The following is a 22380-nucleotide window of genomic DNA, read 5'->3' on the forward strand; positions in this document are numbered from 1 at the left end:
TTCACTCTCGCACAGCGCACGGGTGTGGGAAGTGTGCATGTTTTTGTGTTCATCTGGGGAAGTGTTTGGAAACATTTGTACACTTTTGTGTCTTTAAAGAAAGAGAGTATGACTGTTTTTATATGTTCTTGAGTTCAAAAGCTTGTCATCACAGAACAAGGGATGTCAGGGGAATGCTTTGTTGTGTAACTGTAGAGCCAGGTGGCACACACACACTGTGTCTAGGTGGAGTGGAGGGAGGAGAGGAGGGAAGGGCTGGAGGGAGGAGAGAAGGAGGGAGGGGCTGGAGGGAGGAGAGAAGGAGGGAGGGGCTGGAGGGAGGAGAGGAGGGAGGGGCTGGAGGGAGGAGAGAAGGAGGGAGGGGCTGGAGGGAGGAGAGAAGGAGGGAGGGGCTGGAGGGAGGAGAGAAGGAGGGAGGGGCTGGAGGAGAGAAGGAGGGAGGGGCTGGAGGGAGGAGAGAAGGAGGGAGGGGCTGGAGGGAGGAGAGAAGGAGGGAAGGGCTGGAGGAAGGAGAGAAGGAGGGAGGGGCTGGAGGGAGGAGAGGAGGGAGGGGCTGGAGGGAGGAGAGAAGGAGGGAGGGGCTGGAGGGAGGAGAGACGGAGGGAGGGGCTGGAGGGAGGATCAGGAAGAGGAACCCTAACCCTTCAAACACATCTGTGCTCTGGAGAGAGAACAGGAAAAGGGAGAACGATGGAAGGGTAGACAGAGAGAGGGGATAGAGGAGCAAGAGAAAAAGGGAGAAGGGGATGGGGGGAGGGATAAGGAAGAGAGGTGGAGGGTAAGGGGAAGAAAGAAGTTTAAGGAGAGAGATAAAGGGAGAGAAAATAGAAGGGGATAGAGATGGATAGGGGAGATCAAATCAAATTGTATTTTTATAGCCCCTTTTACAAGCAATGTCACAGGGATTCACATATGCCCATAGATACATACCTAAACCAACATTAGACCCTCAGAGAAGACGAGAAAGAACTCCCAGGAAAAAATGGAAGAAACCTTGGGAAGAGCGATTCAGTGAGGTGGTGGAACCAGATTGGAACCCAAAGCTCTTTGTGGTCCACCAGTAAGCATTAGAGATCAAAGTCTGTGTTGTGTCTAGCTCCAAACGTGTGGGGGGATGGTGTTGGGGGGGATGGTGTTGGGGGGATGGTGTTGGGGGGTGGTGTTGGGGGGATGGTGTTGGGGGGATGGTGTGGGGGGATGGTGTTGGGGGTGTTGGTGTTGGGGGGTGGTGTTGGTGTTGGGGGGTGGTGTTGGTGTTGGGGGGTGGTGTTGGGGGGTGGTGTTGGGGGGATGGTGTGGGGGGATGGTGTTGGGGGGATGTGTGAGGCCAAGGAACATGTTTGTGTGGGAGGAGGTTAAATGATTTACAGCAGAGTGAAGTGCAGCACGAGTTCCACTCACGCTGTCCAATATTACCAAACCTACTGTATACACATACAGACCAAATATACTGCAATGTAATGGAGGAGAGAGAGAGGGAGAGGTGCAAGGGAATGGAAAAGGGTGGAGAGGGGGAGATAGTGAGGGGGGGAAAGAGGTGAATGTGGAGCAAGATGGTGGAGCCTTAACCACAGCGGTTCTGACCAATCAGCATCATATGAGGAACTACTGGCAGCTATTGGCGCGAAGTTAGCCCATGATAGACAGATGGTTCATCCAATCACCTGCCAAGTAATTTTCTTAAGTGCCTGCTCTTTTCCAAACTGTTTCCATGCAAAACTTCCCAGATGGTTATAACAAACCATCTGGCGAGTCAGGTTAGGGGAGTGAGGGGTTAGAGAATATGGACGGAGAGAGATGGAGGGAAGAAGGATGGAGAGTGGAAGAGGGAGAGAGTTGGGGGGGGGAGTGAGATGGAAAGGGAGGAAAGAAAAGGAGAACTGACACATCTGATCATAAATGATTGAGTTGTGGTTAGGGTTACTGCTGAGTTACATCACTAATATTCCTCTCTCCTCTCTCTTTCCCTCCCTCAGACAGAGTGAGAGACAGAGTGAAAGACATAGAGAGAGAGAGAGGAGAGAGAGAGAGGAGAGAGACAGAGGAGAGAGAGAGAGAGTGGCATGGAGTGAGTCATCAAATGCAGTGGAATGAAAAACACGATTCAAAATCCTAGACCCACATACACACACGTTAACCATACATACAGGGGGGGGGGGGGGCGTGTGTGTGTGAGAGGGGGTTAATTGATTTACTTTTGCAGCAGAGTGGGTTCCACTCATTGACATGCATCCAATATGAATTACATCTTAAATCATACACAATATACACAAACAGACCAAGCCTACTGAATACACATCGACCAAACATACTTTACACATAAAAATGAAGACCAAACATACTGTACACACACAAACACAACCATAGACCACACACTCTGTTTTAGAGGCAGAAGAGCCCTCAGCTCAGGAGAAAACTTCCTCTGGTGGTTACCATGGAAACTGTCTCCCTTCCGTGGCAAGGGGAGGGGCAGCTGTTTAAGGTGGTGGACCAACAACAGAGGCAGGCAGAGGGAGGGAGAGAGGCAGGCAGAGAGGAAGGAGAGAGGCAGGCAGAGAGGAAGGAGAGAGGGAGGAAGGAGAGAGGCAGGCAGAGAGGAGGCAGGCAGGCAGAGAGGAAGGAGAGAGGCAGGCAAAGAGGAGAGAGGCAGGCAGGCAGGCAGAGAGGAGGGAGAAAGGCAGGCAGAGAGGCAGAATGTGTGTGTAAGAGGTGTGATGTGTTAGTGGTAGTGAGGCCAGCTAAAGAAGGAGAGGTGATTATAGTCTTCAACCCCACTCCCCCACTCCATACACATTGACACACACACACAAAGCAGTATTTACCCATAATTACTACATTTTGGCCAACAGTGAAGCCTCGTGTTGACACCTTGATTTATACATTTCTTGGTAAAAGTCTGTGAACATCCTTTAAGTGCTGATGTTCCATAAACAAATACTATTTTACTGATGTGTTACGGTTGTGTCTGTGTTAGATTACATAGGCGAAACAGTAATTTACTTAACGTAAACATAAACTTTGAATAATATTAAACACATTATAGAGTTGACATAACGTAGTCAGGGCTGAGTGTGTGTGTACATGCGGAGGAAAGGAGCTGAAGAAGAGAAGTAACCTGACCCAGTGGGGTTTCTGGCGAAAGCAGGATAGATAGACCAGGAAATGGAGGGATGAAAAGAGGAGAGAAAGGAGGAGAGCGTGTTAACAGAACTGCCAAGGTAGGGAGGGATATGAGAGAAAGAGGAGCAGAGATATGGGGAAAGAGACCAGTGGAAAGGTGGGAAGGAGCAAACGGGAGGAAGAGAGAAAGAGAGGTTTGATAGAGAGAGAGATAGAGGGAGGAAGTGGGGGGGATTCTGCACCACGCCAGAATCATCAATTGATCTGATTGGCTCTGATGTTTCCTTTCAGCTGCTCAAACCATGCTGCACCTGTTCACTTCACTCTGTCCTCCATGTTGTCTATCCTTCCTCCACCACTCTGGAACACTCCCTCTCCCCTAATGTTCTCTCTCTCTGTCATCTCTTTTTCCCCTGTTCTTCCTTTCCTTCCTGTGTATTTCTATCTCTCTCTTTCTCCCTCCAGAGCTCCCGTATGGCTGGGAGAAGATAGATGACCCCATCTACGGCAGCTACTACGTCGAGTAAGTTAACGTCACCTTCCTTCCTTTTGAAACTTCCATTAAATAAGGAACCTTCGAAGGAAGCGTCAGACAGAATGTTGTCATGGTTCCATGGTGTTCTTCCCTTTCCCAGTGCAGCTCTAATGGTTCTCTCTTTATGGGTTCTCTTTGAACGGTTCCATCTGCGGTTGTTCCATGTTATGCAGCCACATCAACAGGAGAACCCAGTTTGAGAACCCGGTTCTAGAGGCCAAGAGGAGGATGGAACAGCAGCAGATGCAGAGTCAGGGTCTGTCTGCCTTACCACTGCCTAGCATATACAGAGGTAACCCTAACCCTTACCACTGCCTAGCATATACAGAGGTAACCCTAACCCAGTGCCTAGCATATACAGAGTTAGACACAAACTCATGCACGCACATGCATACATTCTAACTTGCTGCCTCAACTCCCTCCCTGCAGAGAGACCCCCCTTCACTCGGGACCCCACCCAGCTGAAAGGGAACTTCCTGTCAACGGCACTGCAGAAGAGCAACATGGGCTTCGGCTTCACCATCATTGGAGGAGACGAGCCTGATGAGTTCCTGCAGGTGAAAAGTGTGATACCAGAGGGACCCGCTGCACAGGATGGCAAGATGGATACCGGTACTTTCTGTCTATCGTCTCCGATTGTCTCTGTGCCGCTGGCTCTCTCTCCCCTACTCTTCACTTACACCAACTGGATGTGTCTCTTTCTCTGCCTGTTTTCTCTAGTGCTCTTTCTCTGTGCATCTCTTTTTCCTCCCGCCTCTGTTCTCTGATATTTTTCTACCCCTCCATATTTCTCTGTCCTGAGTTCTTCTGCTCCCTCTCTGTATTACACTGCCAAAGCACACACACACCAACCCAACCAAATTAGCTGGCCTATTTGAGCCATGCAGCGATGCTGTCAGAGAAGTGTCTGTGTGTGTGTGAAATCGAGGATTTGAGGCAGCTGCATTTACCATGGCCTGTGACCCTGACTCCAGCTACATTGAAGACTGTCCACTGAATAACACAAACTGAACTACTGCCTTCTCTCTCTCTCTCTCTCTCTCTCTCTCTCTCTCTCTCTCTCTCTCTCTCTCTCTCTCTCTCTCTCTCTCTCTCTCTCTCTCACTCTCTCTCACTCTCTCTAACTCTCTCTAACTCTCTCTCTCTCTAACTCTCTCTAACTCTCTCTCTCTAACTCTCTCTCTCTCCTACACACACACAAATACACACAACGTCCTGAATGGGCCAGCATGTTCCAAACTCCAGGGTTAAGGTTAGGTCATGTGTTAGGTCATCCTCTAACCCTAACTCCAAGGAAAACACATACATGTTCTCAGTTTCAAATCCCAGAGAAAAGGATTAGGGTCAGGGTCAGGGAAAACATGCATGTTCTCAGTTTGGGGTATGTGCACATTCACTCCTGTGTGTGTGTCAAAGGTTGGCATGATTGTGATAGACCTGTGGATGCCAGTGAACTCTATCCACAGAGACTCACTAAGGCACTGGCCTTACTCTGACCCTGTTGCACACACACTTCACCCCTCCCCCTCTAACCCTGTGTGCCCCTCCCCTCCAGGTGATGTCATTGTGTACATCAATGACATCTGCGTGCTGGGCACCACCCACGCTGACGTGGTCAAGCTGTTCCAGTCGGTGCCCATCGGGCAGAGTGTGACCCTGGTGCTGTGCCGGGGTTACCCCCTGCCCTTCGACCCCGAGGACCCCAACGCCGCGGCGGCCGCTGCCTCTATGACGCCCATCGGCCTGGAACATCGCCCCCTAGTGGTTAATGGCCGCGGGGGCTACAACCCCTACCTGGAGTACCTGTCGCTGAGCTCCCAATTGCCCCCGCAGGCCCTGGCCATGCCCCCCCCGCACCCTGGGGACACTCACCTGGACGGCTCCTCCCTGCCCCCCACCACTCCTGGCACAGGCCCCGCCCTCACCCCGCACGAGGACAATGTCTCCATGGCATCATCAGGGGCGACCGGGATGGCCGGCGGAGTCACAGGGCCGGGAGCAGAGCTGCTGACCGTTACCATGGTGAAGGGAGCTGAGGGGTTTGGGTTCACCATCGCCGACAGTCCAACTGGGCAGCGAGTGAAGCAGGTGACGTGTTACTGTGGAGGTTACCTCCCCCACGCACAAGCAGAATCTGACTCTGACTCATGTGTGCGGGTGTTGTCTGCTCGCATGTGTGCAGGTTCTGGAGCCTGGCTCCCAGGGTGCAATGGGGCTGATCGAGGGCGACCTGATTGTGGAGGTAAACCGTCAGACGGTGGCGGGGGCTGGACACGGCCGTGTGGTGGAGCTGCTGAAGGACTGTCCTGTCGGGGGAGAGGCTACGCTACTGGTGCAGAGAGCAGGTCAGGACCCTGGCTGGATGCCTGGTTGTCTGTCAGTATGTCTGTGCCTGGCTGGATGCCTGGTTGTCTATCTGTTTGGCTAGCTGGCTGGTTGCCTGGCTGGCTACTCATGTCTTCAGTGTGGTGACTGTTCCCTTCAAGTGAAGAGAGAAATAAAGGAGAGAGGAGGGAGGGGGAGGGAGAGAGGGGAGAGAGAGGGGAGAGAGAGGGGGAGGGAGAGAGGGGAGAGAGAGGGGAGAGGGAGAGCTGGGGAAGGGAGAGAGAGAGGGGAGAGGGAGGGAGGGAGAGAGGGGAGAGAGAGGGGAGAGGGAGACCTGGGGAAGGGAGAGAGAGAGGGGAGAGAGAGGGGAGAGGGAGAGCTGGGGAAGGGAGAGAGAGAGGGGAGAGGGAGAGCTGGGGAAGGGAGAGAGAGAGGGGAGAGGGAGGGAGGGAGGGAGAGAGGGGAGAGAGAGGGGAGAGAGAGAGGAGAGGGAGAGCTGGGGAAGGGAGAGAGAGAGGGGGGAAGGAGAGCTGGGGGAGGGAGGGAGAGATTGCCACAGGTTCAAAGCACTATTGGAAACCACGTGAACAGAAAAGGGGAATCTGTTAGAAGGTCAGAACATAACGAGAGCTCTACAGAGTGTGGAGTGTCTCTTACTTCACATCCCGAAGGTTTGGCCACCTGCACCTAACCCTAACCCAACTGCAGGGAAATGTAATTACGCATCAGACAACCTGTTTGTTTGACAAAGGTTCAACAAAGGTGTTCTGGTCACAGGGTCTGAATTGGTCTTGGGAATGATCTGAAGCCCAAAGCTGGCGGGGGAAGTGGAAGGGGTGAGGCCGATGGAGGAGTCAAGCTCTCACACAAACTTTCCTTCTCTGTGTGTCACACTCACACACTCAGAAAAAGCCCAGAAATGTATTTATTATTAATTATATTGCCTCTGTAAAATTGATGTGTATTGATTTACTAAATGCAGTTGATTGTCGAGCATTGTTATACTTGTGAGTGTGTGTCAGTAGATAGGTTAGTATGGTATGTGATGTCTCAAACACCGCAAACTGTGACTGGGAGGTTAACGGAGAGCAACCAACTGGAAACTGGACCTGTTCCAGTGTGTGTGTGTGTGTATAGCGCTGCTAGGTTGCTGCTTCAGTCTCACAGATTCACAGATTGAGCCGTCTCGCGCCTCTCATCCCTGCAGAGCTAGCATGCGCCACCTGGTGGCTGACTGGTTCACCTGCATCCCTGCAGAGCTAGCATGCGCCACCTGGTGGCTGAATGGTGCACCTGCATCAGGTCTAACACGGCCTGGCCAGGCCAGAGCAGCAGGTGGAGACATGCAGGAATGTTCATTCATATCTTTACCTCCACACACACTCTATAACACTCTCTCTCTCTCACACACACACACACACACACACATGTAGACACCCACACACACAGCACAGGGAGTAATGGATGGCATCCATGTCATGTTGAGTGTGCGTTCTGAATTATGGCTGTTTCTGAGATGGCCAGTTGGGTTAGGGTTAAGGTTAACCCAGTTGTACACACATGTACTGTACATGGACTGTGCATGTCTTCATGAGACTGCCATAGCAGACAAACTGGAAGTGACAGAATGCCTTTGTGTGAGACTGCATTTGTGTGTGTGTGTACATCTGTGTGTGTGTGTATGTCTGTGTGTGTGTGTATGTCTGTGTATGTGTGTGTCTCTGTGTGTGTGCGCTCCTCTCGTGGGCACACTGCCAGCGCTCTGCTGAGCTCCGGTTGTGTTTGCAGCCCCGGCGCTCCGTTTAACGCTGAGCCAACTACAGACAACCGACAGCTGGCTGAGCCAATCAGAATACATATCACACTCATACGGGTGGGTCAGGAGGGTGCAGAAACCAATGGGTGTGATGCAGAGGACCCAGCAGGCTAGTCTGTGAGGCTGGACCAAAGGGCAGAACTGCTGCCGGCCAATCAACTGCCGATCCTAGCAGCAGAAACTGACTGAGGATGGGTATGTGGAGGGAATTAGGAAGTGAATATGAGTCTCCGTCTGAATCGACGCCCATGACTCCATCACATTCTCTTCCTGACTCCATCACATTCTCCTCACCTCTCCAGCTGCCCCCTGGGGTCCATCTTATTGAAATCATGAAATCCTTTCAGCGCTACTCCGCTCCCTGCTTTCAAGGGTTCTGATTGGGCCAGCGTCAGGGTCGTCATGACAACATGCTGTCACACAAAGCGGCCCAGTGGTGCGCTGCAGTAACTGGTCATCAGCTTCTTGCTGTGCCTACTCAGGTCCTGTCCTATGACGTCACTCAGGTCCTGTCCTATGACGTCACTCAGGTCCTATCCTATGACGTCACTCAGGTCCTGTCCTATGATGTCACTCAGGTCCTGTCCTATGACGTCACTCAGGTCGTGACGTCACTCAGGTCCTGTCCTATGACGTCACTCAGGTCCTGTCCTATGACATCACTCAGGTCCTGTCCTATGACGTTCGCTATTGCCGGAAGAAGTTTGTCAGCTTCGCTTTCTACCCGGCCTCCAGATGTGTTCAAAGTGCCTCTCAGTGACCTGTACATGTTTCACGGGGGAATATGTTAGCTAGCGATACAAGAGTTGATGTAGCGGCTGTACTGTAATGCTGCACTCTACCCGTTGCTGCTCGAGTTATTGTGGGTAAAAATAGGCACGTCTTCTGCCCCTAGCCCAATGATGTCATTATGCTGAAAACAAACGCAATGAGTGAATGTGATGGCTCTCACTGATGTTGATGGAGAGAAACTCACTGCATGTTGTAAACCGCAGGGGGCTGTGTTACAACACCGTCTCTGTTGTCACAGTGTGTCACGAGCGACCAGGCGGCAGAAGATGTCCTACAAATGAGAAATCACTTTGCTGCCTGTCTCTCATACTTAATACATTTTGCCCCTCTTCTTCTCTGTTCTCTCTATTAAGCTCTTTCTTTCTGTCACACACTCTTTCTGTCTTCTACAAGCCTCATGTGTTGTCTCTCTCTGCAGGAAATGCATCTCCATGGAAGTCCAATCAGGTACAGTATCAGCCAACCCACAGATACACAGAGAGAAAGAGAGACGGAGAGAGAGACATAGAGAGAGACATAGAGAGAGACATCGAGAGAGACATCGAGAGACATAGGAAGAGAGACAGAGTGAGAGAGAGACACAAAGAGAGAGAGGTACAGAGAGAGAGAGAGAGAGAGAGAGAGAGACACACAGAGAGAGAGAAAGAAAGAAAGAGAGAGAGCTGTGTGTTTTTGCTCAAGGAAAAGGATCACACAGTAAATTGAATTTGTGTTTATTTGTGGGCCTGGGTCCCCTCCTAGAAGGTGTAGTTCTCCTCATTTCACCTGCAGAGATTTTCCACCAAGTTCTTTCCTAACTTTTTCAGTGTTCCCTGAGACTGCACTTAGCTTTCTGTTTGCTTGTTTGAATCCCGCTGTTAGGGCATGGTAGGGTGTGTTCTGGGTATGAACCCTGCAGTTGGAGCTAAGGCATCTGGTGGTACTGGAGTTTTGAACATCACCGTTGTTTAGGTGAAGAGGTGATGAGTAAGAGTAAATGAGGAAATCATTAGATAGGTCATAGGTAGATGATACATTGATGCACCATCAAATATTAATACATTTAATTATAATCATTGAACTCTGTTTAATTTAACATTTTAACCTTAACAACGAGATGCTCTCTTAATAGTATGAGCACCAGAGGCCTATCCAATAAAAGTGGGACTATGATTTACACAACTCTTCCCCCACACCCTACAACCCTCTCCCCTCACACAGCTGTCAGAGTCGTGGGATCTTCAGGGGAGCCCCTCCCAGACCGGTCTGTCTGCCCCACCCCTCCTGCCCCCTGGGACCCCGTCCCAGCCTCAGCACCGGTCCTCTGTCCCAGACTCCACCGAAGGCTTCGACCTCAACAAACCCGACCCTTATGACCTCTATGAGAAGTCCAGGGCCCTCTACGAGAGCCGTCGTGAGTTGAATCTGTTCTGTCTCTGCTTCTAACTCACCCAAACCTGTTTAGTTAATGAACCTTGACCTGTAGAGCAGGGGTGCACCGTGTCCAGACCAAGTGGAGATTCTATCTGGACCTATTTCACATAAATAATTGTTCAATTAAATACTGATGAAGCGACCTTTATTTTCAATGAACCCATACTGCGCTGGCTCAGCAGCTGGGAAAGTCCCAGACAGCACTCCATACTCCCATGGGTTGTCCATTAACGTGCATTATTTAAATCACCACACACAACTTTAGACAATCAAAGCTAAAGTTTACAATGCATGTTGGGAAAGAGACAGCGAGAGATGCAAAAGCTGATGCAAGAGAGGTTGTAGAATGGGGTGCGCAAAAGTCAGGAAAGTGAATACAGAAAATTGAGCTTTCAAAGAGTAGTGGACAGACATAAATACCTTTGTCCTTGCTGCAGCGAGTGTCAGAACTTTGTTTATTAGCTATACCGCCCAATATACAAGAATGACGCCCCAAATCATATTGCACGTTAGACACAGGGCTCTCAGATCTCACGCATTGACTGTGAGACTCAAGCAGTTCACATGTCACATGCCATACCTTGTGTTTCTTACGCTGAGAAGTAAGAGAGAGCTCGTCCCCCAATTAAAGTTAATGGACGAGGCCCTGGCAGAAGGAGGGAGATCCTGGAGGCCTTATTTAGGCCCTGGCAGAAGGAAGGAGGTCCTGGAGGCCTTATTGAGGCCCTGGCAGAAGGAGGGAGGGTTAATGCAGAGTTCAGAGCTGTCTCAGTTATACTGAGTCATGCCAGCTACCAGCCAATCAGAAACACCAGCACCACCCCCCTCCCCTTCGGGGGGAGAAAATGTTAATCACTGGACCTGTGAATTGTAATTGTGCACCCCTGCTGTAGACAACTAACCTTTATCTGTATAGTTAACTAACCATTGTATGCATACCTTGTATAACTAGCTTAACACCTCTGTGTTTAATTACCTAGTCCAAACCTAAACAATATCTTATTAACCCTAACCAGTTTAGCAATTATAGCAGACTTTATTTGTTTTACATTTATTCACTTAATTTTAAACCAGCATAGCCTAGAGTGACACCTGTAGAATGGATGTGGAACTCCCTCTCTCCCTGTCTCCATCTCCCTACTCCACCATTATCTTTCCCCCTCTTTCCCTCCCAATCCCCCAGGACCAGAATATCAGGATGTGGAAGTTCATCTCCTGAGAGAGAAGACCGGATTTGGGTTTCGCATCCTGGGCGGAGACGAGGCCGTGCAGGCTGTGAGTCCGGACGCACGTGACAAGGCTCGTATGGGACGGGCTGGACCACATACACACACACACACATACACACATACCACATACACACATACACACATACCACATACACACATACACACATACACACATACCACATACACACATACCACATACCACATACACACATACACACATACACACATACACACATACCACATACACACATACCACATACACACATACCACATACACATACACACATACCACACATACACATACACACATACCACATACACACACACACATACACATACCACATACACATACCACATACACACATACACATACCACATACACAAATACACACACATACACACATTCAAATATACATGCAAATACACCTCACCAAAGAGAGCAAAATTACACATCCATCACTCAAGTAGAACAGATACTCATGTTTAAAAAGACTCTGGTAAAAGCACTGACTACACTTTTACCAATCAAGGTAAAGTAAAGAAGTATGGGCTCTGACATACTTAAGTCAAAAGTAAACATTTCTAATACCTGTTTTAGTGTCACGCAGTAACTGGACCTCACATCATATTAAAACATTCATACAAACAGACACTATAGACATATTGATCATGCCACCAAATACAGATTAAAACTAAAGTAAACAAGCCTGGTTTAAGGAGATCAAGTAAAAAATGGTCAGAAAAATATATTTTATAGTATTGATACCACAAAAATATACTAAAGTACAGTGTTAAAGTATTTGTACCTCGTTACTTCCTATCTCTGCACCTCATCCATTTGTCCATTTACCATAATCAAAATTAACTTAATTTACAGACACACACATTGTGATAGGATGAGTTTGTACAAGTGAATGGTTAATCATTACGTTTGGCTAACGTTGGCTGTCCCTGAACAGATTGTGATTGGTGCCATCATTGAGAACACGCCGGCCGAGAGGGACGGCAGGCTGCGCCCTGGTGATGAGCTCATCTCCGTGGACAAGATGGTCGTGGCCGGGAAACCGCACCGCTATGTGATCGACCTGATGCACGCCGCCGCCCGCAACGGCCAGGTCAGCCTGACGGTCAGGAGGAGGCTCCTCACCCCCGGTACGCTCCACCCCAACACTAGCACCTCTGGCTGCTGGTTAGTTAGGGTTTGACAACTTTCTAAGTATTGCAAAATGTTTATTATCTTTCTATTCCACTATTCTCCATTTTCTCTCTCTTGCACTTTCCCTCTCATTCTACCCTGTAGGAGAAGTGTGTCCGGTGAACGGCCGAAGCCCTGGCTCCGTGTCTACCCAGCACAGCTCCCCCCGCAGCGATCCCGCTTCCGGTGGCCCCATCACTCCCGGCAATGCCGCTCCCACTGGCCCCGCCCCGCCGGAGGGCTCCGCCCTGCAGACCAGTGACGTGGTCATCTATCGCAAGGAAACCGAAGGCTTTGGATTTGTCATCATCAGCTCGCTGAACCGTCCGGAAAACACAGCCGTCATCAGTGAGTCACCATAATGCCCTCACCATCCTGCCCTCACCATACTGCCCTCACCATGCTGCCCTCATTCCTCACCATGCTACCCTCATTCCTCACCATGCTGCCCTCATTCCTCACCATGCTGCCCTCATTCCTCACCATGCTGCCCTCATTCCTCAGCATGCTGCCCTCATTCCTCACCATGCTGCCCTCATTCCTCACCATGCTGCCCTCATTCCTCACCATGCTGCCCTCATTCCTCACCATGCTGCCGTCTGCATTATGTTACATTCAGTAACATTCTCCATCCACTCAGTATGAATAGGATGTCAAATATTGTTATCTGCAGGGTAAGAACAGTGTGCCCCTTGATCGTGTCTGTTAGGGGCTCACCGATGCATCACCCACCAATACATCTATAATCTGATAACTGTAAAAGTTTGGACTATCAACCGTGAGCGTGAAAATGCCCTTTAAATTACCAGTCGTTCTGCCTTCATTGCCTGTAGGGTTAGGGTTAGGGTCACTGACCCTCCCAACATAGCAGCAATACGTTTTGCTTGGATTGTGGTCGTTTCCATAAACCAAATGTTCTCTTCAAACTCTGTTAATTCTCACACAAATTGTTCCATACTGTTTTGTCATTCTTCCATGTCATCCAGTGCTATTGACTCAGCCAACATTTCTATGATAAACTCAATTTTTTTTACTGAAGCGGTTCATCATCAACCAAGATCGTATGAAAAGATTTTCCAATACTAGATCCAGATCACCCTCCTGTGCTGATTCATCGTGTTATTATGAAGAGTCCTGATATTATGACCAAATGACATCATATAAAGACCATAACATGTGTTACTACGGCAGTTTGACTATAGGTCATTATGAAATGTTAAACACTGTAGTGAAATATGCCATTGGGAAAGATAATGTTGTATTCTGAAATCATTCATTGTTTTTCCATACAAATAAAAGAATATCTGTATCGGCCAATTTAGATCAATTCATATTGCTATCGGCCAAGATGAGTTGTGTCCACACAGTATAGGAGTCTCTATCCTGTGTGGCCCTTCAGATGTGCCGCACAAGATTGGACGCATCATTGAGGGCAGTCCTGCTGACCGCTGTGGCAAGCTGAAGGTGGGCGACCGCATCCTGGCTGTCAACGGGCAGTCTATCATCAGCATGCCACACGCCGACATCGTCAAGCTGATCAAGGATGCTGGGCTGACCGTCACACTACATATCATACCTGAGGAAGGTGAGAGGAATACTTTGAAAATCTGGCTTTGGTCATGTTTATGGAAGGACTTTATGCCAACAAAGCAGTTTGAATTGAGCCATGCCAGGTCTGGCGTCCAGTGCTATTGACTCCAGCCCAGGGCAGATTTTTCCCTGTCATATTTGGATGTGTTGGTATATACTGTGGACATTAATGCAAAAATGCACGCCAGTGAAGCATATTAAATCGAAGTAAATTAAATTAAAAGAATGAAGAGTGGGAGGGTTGGAGAGTGACCGAGGACGATGGTATGTGTTAGCCTTCTGCTGCTCCTGCCGTTCAGGGCACACAGAGTTGTTCCTAATGGTTGCTAAGAACATCTCTGTTGCTAGGTTAGAGCATGTTACCATGACAACTTCCCATCACAGATCCCCATTCGGGACCTGGTTCAGAGAAACAGAGCCCCCTGACCCAGAAACACAGTCCCCAGACCCAGCCCAGTCCTGTAGCCCAGCCCAGCCCAGCTGTCCCCCCGCCCGCCTCAGCAACGGGCCAACCAGGACCACCGGCCCCCCAGCCAGGACCACCGGCCCCCCAGCCAGGACCACCGGCCCCCCAGCCAGGATCTCCAGCCCCTCAGCCCGGCCCAGCACCCACCCCGCCCGGCCAGCAACAGAGCCCGGTGAGCCAGCCCACTGGACCCCCTCCTCCACAGATCTACCTCCATGATGGCAGGTGAGACCCCTTTGGTAACAACTGTGTCCTACTGTACACACGGTAGAACATGTCTTGAAGAGGTATGGTAGTGTGAGACTGTATTAGTATGAAGCTGTATCAGTGTGTGTGTGTGTGTACATGTGAGGAATAAGTGTTTTATGATCCTATCCTGCTGGAACCTTGACAGCTACCTGAGCCAGTGCAGCTGTCCCAGAATGCCTCTTTCTCTCCCAGGCTCTGTTGCATAACCTCCACTTAACTCTGACAGCATCAGTGAATAATTCACCTCCAGATCTCCTCTCAATAATGCATGTCTTTCTGCCCCAGGGCACTTTGCCCCATCAAAATCTGAGAGGTGTGTGTGTGTGGGATTGACTGAGTGTGTGTTTGAGTGTGTGTGTGTGTGTGTGTATGAGTAAGTAAGTTATTAAGAGCTTGTGAGCTCCCAGCGCTGTGGGCTTGTTCTCTTGAAGGCTGCAGCTTTATGAAAGTTTCAGAGCCTAGCAGGATGATATGTCCTCTGCTCTACACTGCTGATCTGTTCAGAGGAAACCAGACCGTCATCATCCTATCATCCTCTTGGTCCCCCTGCTACTGTGGTGTACCCTAATAATCAGTCAGTTTTCTTGATCATGATGATTGACAATTCCCCTTAGGATCCGGCCAATATCTTCATCTCTAACCTGTGATTGGTCAATATCTTCCTCTCTAACCTGTGATTGGTCAGTAGATCAGAGGTGAAAGCAAGACAAGACGTTAAACCGGATATCCGCCAGCCCCCATTCACTGACTACCGGCAACCCCCAGTAGACTACCGCCATCCACCAGTAACAGACTACCGGCAACCGCCAACGTTGGACTACCGGCACCCTCCCCCTCTCCTGGACTACCGGCCACACCCGGCCACCGCCCAGTTTCCCATCGGACAGTTTCCTCCAGACTTCAGACCACAGGTACCACTCACACAGGAACGACGTAGGATAATAATAAGTAATGGACATCCTTCAGCTAATAAGAATAGAGTTTTCAACCAGACCACACAAAGGCACACACACACACACACACAAACAGGAATCATCTAAGATACTCTCACACACACATGCTCACACATGACCACAGACGCAGGTGTTGTCCACACCTCAGTCCCTGTCGTCTGGGTCCCTGCAGCTCAGCGTGGTGCCACTGCAGGACTATGACTACTTCACTGTGGAGCTGGAGAAGAGTGCCAAAGGCTTTGGCTTCAGCATCCGTGGGGGGCGGGAGTACAAGATGGACCTGCTGGTGCTGCGTCTGGCTGAGGACGGGCCTGCCATCCGCAATGGCAGGATGAGGGTGAGATGACGTCACTTCTGTTTCCAGATCTGACTGTAGTGCTGCGTTGTTGACTTATTGCAGTCCCGCTTCTGTACATGTCCCTAAACTGGAGACCTTCTCGCCTCCTTCCCATGTCCCCCCTCCCCCACAGGTGGGGGACCAGATCATAGAGATTAATGGGGACAGCACCAGGGACATGACCCATGCTCGGGCCATTGAGCTGATCAAGGCTGGTGGCCGGAGGGTTAGGCTGCTCCTGAAGAGAGGCACAGGGCAGGTGCCTGAGTATGGTGGGTCTCTCCAAAACAGGCTCTAACCCCTTAACCCTAACCTAGCCCTCGAACCATAACCCTCTAACCCTAACCTAGCCCTCGAACCCTAACCTAGCCCTCGAACCCTAACCCTAACCTAGCCCTCGAACCCTAACCCTCCAACCCAGGGGTACTCAATTCGAAAACCGAAAGGTCCACTCACCAAATTTCCATTCAGTCCAGGGTCCGGAACAGTGATGGTATATTTTTCTGGGGGTCATTTTGTTCAAAGTGTCTATGCTTTGTGTCATAGTGAAGTCTCACGTTTTGACAAGGTCAACCGTCTCTTTGCAGATTAAACACATCGGTGTTGTGCTCCCCACCGGCAACACAAATGCATACTTGTCAGTCCACTCTGTCTGAAATTTGCGATTTTAGGGAATACAATTTTTTGATTTTCATCAGATTTTCAGGCTCTTTTCGGGTTTAGAGCACACCATGATTTTTGCCAAGGAAGAAACAGGTACCATTAGCAAATCAATTAGCCTGCGTTGTTGCGAATGACACACAACCTGCGTGACCCACAGAGGTTGCGGCACAATGTTGAGTGAGTGAGTTGTCATGGTGATTACAGTTATTACAGCTCCTGATTGGACACTGAAGATTTACTAGGAACAAAATATAAGCTATAGCGCAAAATCACGCACCAATGAAAATTCGCTTAGATCATGACTAAATTAGAATGTTTATTTTGGCTTCGGTCCAAATTGTATTGTGCCCAGGTCCGCCTGTTGAGTACCCCCTGTATCATTCCAACTTCTCTCTCCATTCCTATCTATCTTTCTCTCTGCCTCCTTCTCCCCTTATTCCTTTCCTCCTGCTCTCTCCATCTCCCTGCTTCTCTTTCCATCCCTCCTCTTTCTCTAACGCCTGCTTGATCCACCCCCCCTGTACATCTGTCTTTATCATTGTTGCTGCTCACTAAGAGAAACAGCACACTAACAGAGCAGGTCAACTTCAGTCTGCTCTCTGCTGGTCCTCAGTACACCTGCTTTGGAGTCTCTACCTCTATCTACCTTCACTCAGTCACACTGTTGTTTCTATCTGGTGATGATGATCGTATGATTCTCTAACCAGTGTGTGGTGTAACCCTGATGGCTGAAATCTGAATCTGTATCACTAACTAACAGTACATGTCTGGTGTAAGTCTTGTACTTGCCTTCCCTCAGGACTGGTACCGTCCAACCTGGCCATGTGCATGCAAGGTGACACTCTAAGCTCCCCCTATTTCTTCCTAATGGGACATTCTAAAGACACGGTTCGTGACCAGCACGTCTAGCCGCATGTCCATAATGTCTTAATGTGTGTTTGTGTATGTGTGTGAACACAATAGTGGGTGTGTATGCATGCTTGTGTGGGCACGTACATAGCGTGTGTGTAAGTGTGCATGAATAATGTGTGCGTGTGCATGTCAGTGTGTGATTGTATGTTTTCAGGATGGTCTTGGTAGAGAAAGCCCTCAGGGATGTAGAGGTGCCATGTGGCAGAGTCATCACTCTCAGACAGACAGACACACTAACCCTAACCCATGCACACATCTCTGATGAGTGATTCGATGAGTAGATGCGATTTTGAAGTCTAGATGGAGAGGGGGGGCAGCAGGGGGGCAGGGCAGCAGGGCAGCAGGGGGGCAGGACAGCTGGGGGGCAGGGCAGCAGAGGGGAGGGCAGCAGGGGGCAGGGCAGCAGGGGGCAGGGCAGCAGAGGGGGGGGGGCAGCAGGGGGGAGGGCAGCAGGGGGGAGGGCAGCAGGGGGCAGGGCAGCAGGGGGGAGGGCAGCAGAGGGGAGGGCAGCAGAGGGGGGGGGCAGCAGGGGGGAGGGCAGCAGGGGGGAGGGCAGCAGGGGGCAGGGCAGCAGGGGGGAGGGCAGCAGGGGGGAGGGCAGCAGGGCGAGGGCAGCAGAGGGGAGGGCAGCAGGGGGGAGGGCAGCAGGGGGCAGGGCAGCAGGGGGGAGGGCAGCAGGGGGGAGGGCAGCAGGGGGGGGGGGCAGCAGGGGGGGGGGCAGCAGGGGGGAGGGCAGCAGGGCGAGGGCAGCAGGGCGAGGGCAGCAGGGCGAGGGCAGCAGGGGGGAGGGCAGCAGGGGGGAGGGCAGCAGGGCGAGGGCAGCAGAGGGCGAGGGCAGCAGAGGGCGAGGGCAGCAGAGGGGGAGGGCAGCAGGGGGGGAGGGCAGCAGGGGGCAGGGCAGCAGGGGGCAGGGCAGCAGGGGGCAGGGCAGCAGGGGGGAGGGCAGCAGAGGGGAGGGCAGCAGGGGGCAGGGCAGCAGGGGGCAGGGCAGCAGGGGGCAGGGCAGCAGGGGGGAGGGCAGCAGGGGGGAGGGCAGCAGGGGGCAGGGCAGCAGGGGCGAGGGCAGCAGGGGGGAGGGCAGCAGGGGGAAGGGCAGCAGAGGGGAGGGCAGCAGAGGGGGGGGGGCAGCAGGGGGCAGGGCAGCAGGGGGGAGGACAGCAGGGGGCAGGGCAGCAGGGAGAGGGCAGCAGGGGGGAGGGCAGCAGAGGGGGGGGCAGCAGGGGGCAGGGCAGCAGGGGGGAGGGCAGCAGGGCGAGGGCAGCAGGGCGAGGGCAGCAGAGGGGGGGGGCAGCAGAGGGGGGGGGCAGCAGAGGGGGGGGGCAGCAGAGGGGGGGGGGCAGCAGAGGGGGGGGGCAGCAGGGGGGAGGGCAGCAGAGGGGGGGGGCAGCAGGGGGGAGGGCAGCAGGGGGGAGGGCAGCAGAGGGGGGGGGGGGCAGCAGGGGGCAGGGCAGCAGGGGGGAGGGCAGCAGGGGGCAGGGCAGCAGGGAGAGGGCAGCAGGGGGGAGGGCAGCAGAGGGGGGGGCAGCAGGGGGGAGGGCAGCAGAGGCGAGGGCAGCAGAGGCGAGGGCAGCAGGGGGCAGGGCAGCAGGGGGGAGGGCAGCAGGGCGAGGGCAGCAGGGGGGAGGGCAGCAGGGGGCAGGGCAGCAGGGGGCAGGGCAGCAGGGCGAGGGCAGCAGGGGGAGGGCAGCAGGGGGGAGGGCAGCAGGGGGCAGGGCAGCAGGGCGGAGGGCAGCAGGGGGGAGGGCAGCAGGGGGCAGGGCAGCAGGGCGGAGGGCAGCAGGGGGGAGGGCAGCAGGGCAGCAGGGGGGAGGGCAGCAGGGCGAGGGCAGCAGGGGGCAGAGCACCAGGGGGGAGGGCAGCAGGGGGGAGGGCAGCAGGGCGAGGGCAGCAGGGGGGAGGGCAGCAGGGGGGAGGGCAGCAGGGCGAGGGCAGCAGGGGGCAGGGCAGCAGGGGCGAGGGCAGCAGGGGGGAGGGCAGCAGAGGGGAGGGCAGCAGGGGGGAGGGCAGCAGGGGGCAGGGCAGCAGGGGGGAGGGCAGCAGGGCGAGGGCAGCAGGGGGGAGGGCAGTAGAGGGGAGGGCAGCAGGGCGAGGGCAGCAGGGGGGAGGGCAGCAGGGTTAAAACTGTAGTAAGAACGGTACTGGACTCCTGGTGCCTCGCAGTGCTCTGCCTTAAACACTCTCTGCACTGCACCTCTCTGCGCTGCACCTCTCTGCGCTGCACCTCTCTACACTGCACCTCTCTACACTGCACCTCTCTGCACTGCACCTCTCTGCACTGCACCTGTTTACACTGCACCTCTCTGCACTGCACCTCTCTGCGCTGCACCTCTCTACACTGCACCTCTCTGCACTGCACCTCTCTGGATGCTCCCCACCCATAGAAGAGCCAGTTGTCATAGAAACGCTGAGTGGATACAAATGTGGCACTGAGCATGCAGAGGAGGCATGCGGTTTTCATATGGCGGTGTGAGTTGCGTGTGTGAGTGCATGTTTACAGGTAAATGTCTCCCCTCCAGTCTTACTGAGTCTCTCTGCCCCCCAGTAGACAGTGCCTCCATCAGGGATGCCCTTCCTCCAGCCCACCCTGCCCTGTCGGAAGTGACCCTTGACCCCCAGACGCCCCCCCCCTTCCCAGCCTCATCCAACCCAGCATCCGCCTCAGACCCCCCTCACCAGCTCTCTCTAGAAGCCCCTCTACGCATGGTGGGCCTGGCTCCACAGCAGACAGACCTTTGGTCCACAAGAGGGGGCCCAGGTGGCAGGTCCACCCAGCCAAGGTGCACAGTCCAGGGGCAGGAAACCTATCCGGTGCCTAGAGATGTTGAGGGGGGACACTGGCAGATGCAGCCCCGGCCCTTGAAAGCTGCCTGGGGAAGGTCCATGGAAAGGAGGGATGGAGAGAACAGTAGCCCCGGGGGTGAGAAGGAGCAGGCACAAGCTGCCTGGCCCTGGGACCCATACCTGAATGTGAGCTTGAATGGAGCTGACCCTGGGCATCTGAAGGACAGGCCTGAGCCCAGAGGCCTGCAGCCCAGAGTGGAGGAGGGGGCACTAGGTCACAGTGGGCTCTACTGCCACTCTCTGGGCCTGGAGGGTCCTGTGGATGGGAGTGCAGGTGCTCTAGGGCCCTGGGGCTCTCCTGGGCAGGACAGACCGGCCGGCACCCTCCGGTCCTGGACCTCCACAGTGAGCAGATAGACCAGATCATGTGTAGTCAGCCTGTGTAAGACTAGGCTGGACTGGCTGGGCTCATCTCAGGCTCTCCATTCAACCCTACAGTCACATCCTAGAGGAATCTTGTTCTCCCCTCTTCTCTCTCCCCCTCTCCTCTCTCCCCCTCTTTTCTCTCCTCTCTCCCCTCTCCCCCTCTTCTCTCTTCTCTCTCTCCCCTCTCCCCCTCTTCTCTCTCCTCTCTCTCCTCTCTCCCCCTCTTCTCTCTCCCTCTTCTCTCTCCTCTCTCTCTTCTCTCTCCTCTCTCTCTTCTCTCTCCCTCTTCTCTGTCCTCTCTCTCCCTCTTCTCTCTCTCTCCCTCCTCTCTCTACCTCCTCTCTCTCCCTCCTCTCTCTCCCTCCTTTCTCCCTCCTCTCTCTCCCTCTTCTCTCTCCCTCTTCTCTCTCCTCTCTCTCTTCTCTCTCCCTCTTCTCTCTCTCTCCCTCCTCTCTCTCCCTCCTCTCTCTCCCTCTTCTCTCTCTCTCCCTCCTCTCTCTCCTCTCTCTCCCTCCTCTTTCTCCCTCTTCTCCCTCCTCTCTATCCCTCTTCTCTCTCCTCTCTCTAGCCTCGGACCAGCCAAGCGCATCACAAGCTGATTGGACAGTTGATAGGAATCTAAAGGGGAGGGGTATGGAGGTCTGGGTGGGTCAGAGAGGGAGAGGATGGAGGGACACCTGTGGAAGTGGGATCACCCAGGGATGCGGCACTAACATCGAGGACATTTCTGTTAAAGATACACATGTTACATTATACATGCCTATCAATATATCATATACTGTAAATGTAAACATTTGAAAAATATGTACATTTTTGTCAGCTCAAAAGCATCCCTGTTGATGTTTTTTGAAGCGTTGTTGTAGTTAGATACCTTGTAAGAACAGTCCTCCATGGGACCGTTTTCACAGAAACAAATTCCCATGGCCTGGACAATATATACATATCAATGAAGATCAACGATTTATGGAGGCAAACCAGCGTGTCATCAAAGGAGGACAGGAAATAGCATGTCATCAAAGTGGGACACACAATGGAGTGTCATCACACAGGAACACAGACCATTGTGTCATTGGACTGAGGAATTCTCCAGACAAACAACCTGTCAGGTGCATGATTTTGAGTCTGTCGGCTGCAGTTTCAAATATGATGAGGGACTCTTGCTCCCCCTAGAGGTAGAATGGAGAGAGCATCTGCTGTGTGACTGTTTACTGGAAAAAACAAGCTGTGGGACAAGACAGGAACATCAATAGACTTGAGTTTTCGGTACCTATGGATTTATTACCAATCAGAAGGCTTGTGTTATTTAGCTGCAAGTTGATTGGTGGATCAGGCTCTCTAGCCACCATTGGGTGAACCAGTCACTGCAGAGTACAGAGACCTGTTCCATGTTCCTACAAAGAACTGAAACCGTTCTGTGTTTTCATGTCTATGCCTTTACTGTGCTACCGGAGCCACACCACTGTGGGAGGGGCCTAGGTGGATGGGAGGGGCATGGTATAGGGGGCGGGGCGGAGTGCCTTACTGAAACGAATGCAGAGCTGTTACCATGGCGATAGCGGGTCATTTTATTGCGTGGGC

General features: G+C 52.4%; 1 protein-coding gene across 7 annotated transcripts in view; it reads left to right on the forward strand.

Moving 5' to 3' along the window:
• Window positions 1-20970, forward strand: part of LOC124477310 (membrane-associated guanylate kinase, WW and PDZ domain-containing protein 2-like) — a 44734-nt gene extending 23764 nt beyond the window's left edge. Inside the window, exons 7-23 of one of the 7 annotated variants that reach the window (XM_047035031.1) lie at window positions 3586-3643; window positions 3829-3947; window positions 4085-4267; window positions 5211-5743; window positions 5838-6000; window positions 9007-9035; window positions 9789-9981; window positions 11185-11300; window positions 12190-12382; window positions 12531-12773; window positions 13825-14010; window positions 14400-14706; window positions 15416-15641; window positions 15856-16020; window positions 16154-16292; window positions 17483-17518; window positions 20141-20970. In XM_047035031.1, the coding sequence (XP_046890987.1) occupies window positions 3586-3643; window positions 3829-3947; window positions 4085-4267; window positions 5211-5743; window positions 5838-6000; window positions 9007-9035; window positions 9789-9981; window positions 11185-11300; window positions 12190-12382; window positions 12531-12773; window positions 13825-14010; window positions 14400-14706; window positions 15416-15641; window positions 15856-16020; window positions 16154-16292; window positions 17483-17518; window positions 20141-20793 (3542 nt within the window). In that variant the 3' untranslated portion in view covers window positions 20794-20970. Of the gene's footprint in view, window positions 1-3585; window positions 3644-3828; window positions 3948-4084; window positions 4268-5210; window positions 5744-5837; window positions 6001-9006; window positions 9036-9788; window positions 9982-11184; window positions 11301-12189; window positions 12383-12530; window positions 12774-13824; window positions 14011-14399; window positions 14707-15415; window positions 15642-15855; window positions 16021-16153; window positions 16293-17482; window positions 17572-20140 lie in introns of all 7 variants that reach the window. The other 6 variants (XM_047035035.1, XM_047035032.1, XM_047035038.1 and 3 more) reach the window with 6 other exon arrangements.
• The last annotated feature ends 1410 nt before the right edge of the window (window positions 20971-22380 follow it).

This window comes from Hypomesus transpacificus, chromosome 14 (assembly GCF_021917145.1).
Source record: "Hypomesus transpacificus isolate Combined female chromosome 14, fHypTra1, whole genome shotgun sequence".
NCBI lineage: Eukaryota > Metazoa > Chordata > Actinopteri > Osmeriformes > Osmeridae > Hypomesus > Hypomesus transpacificus.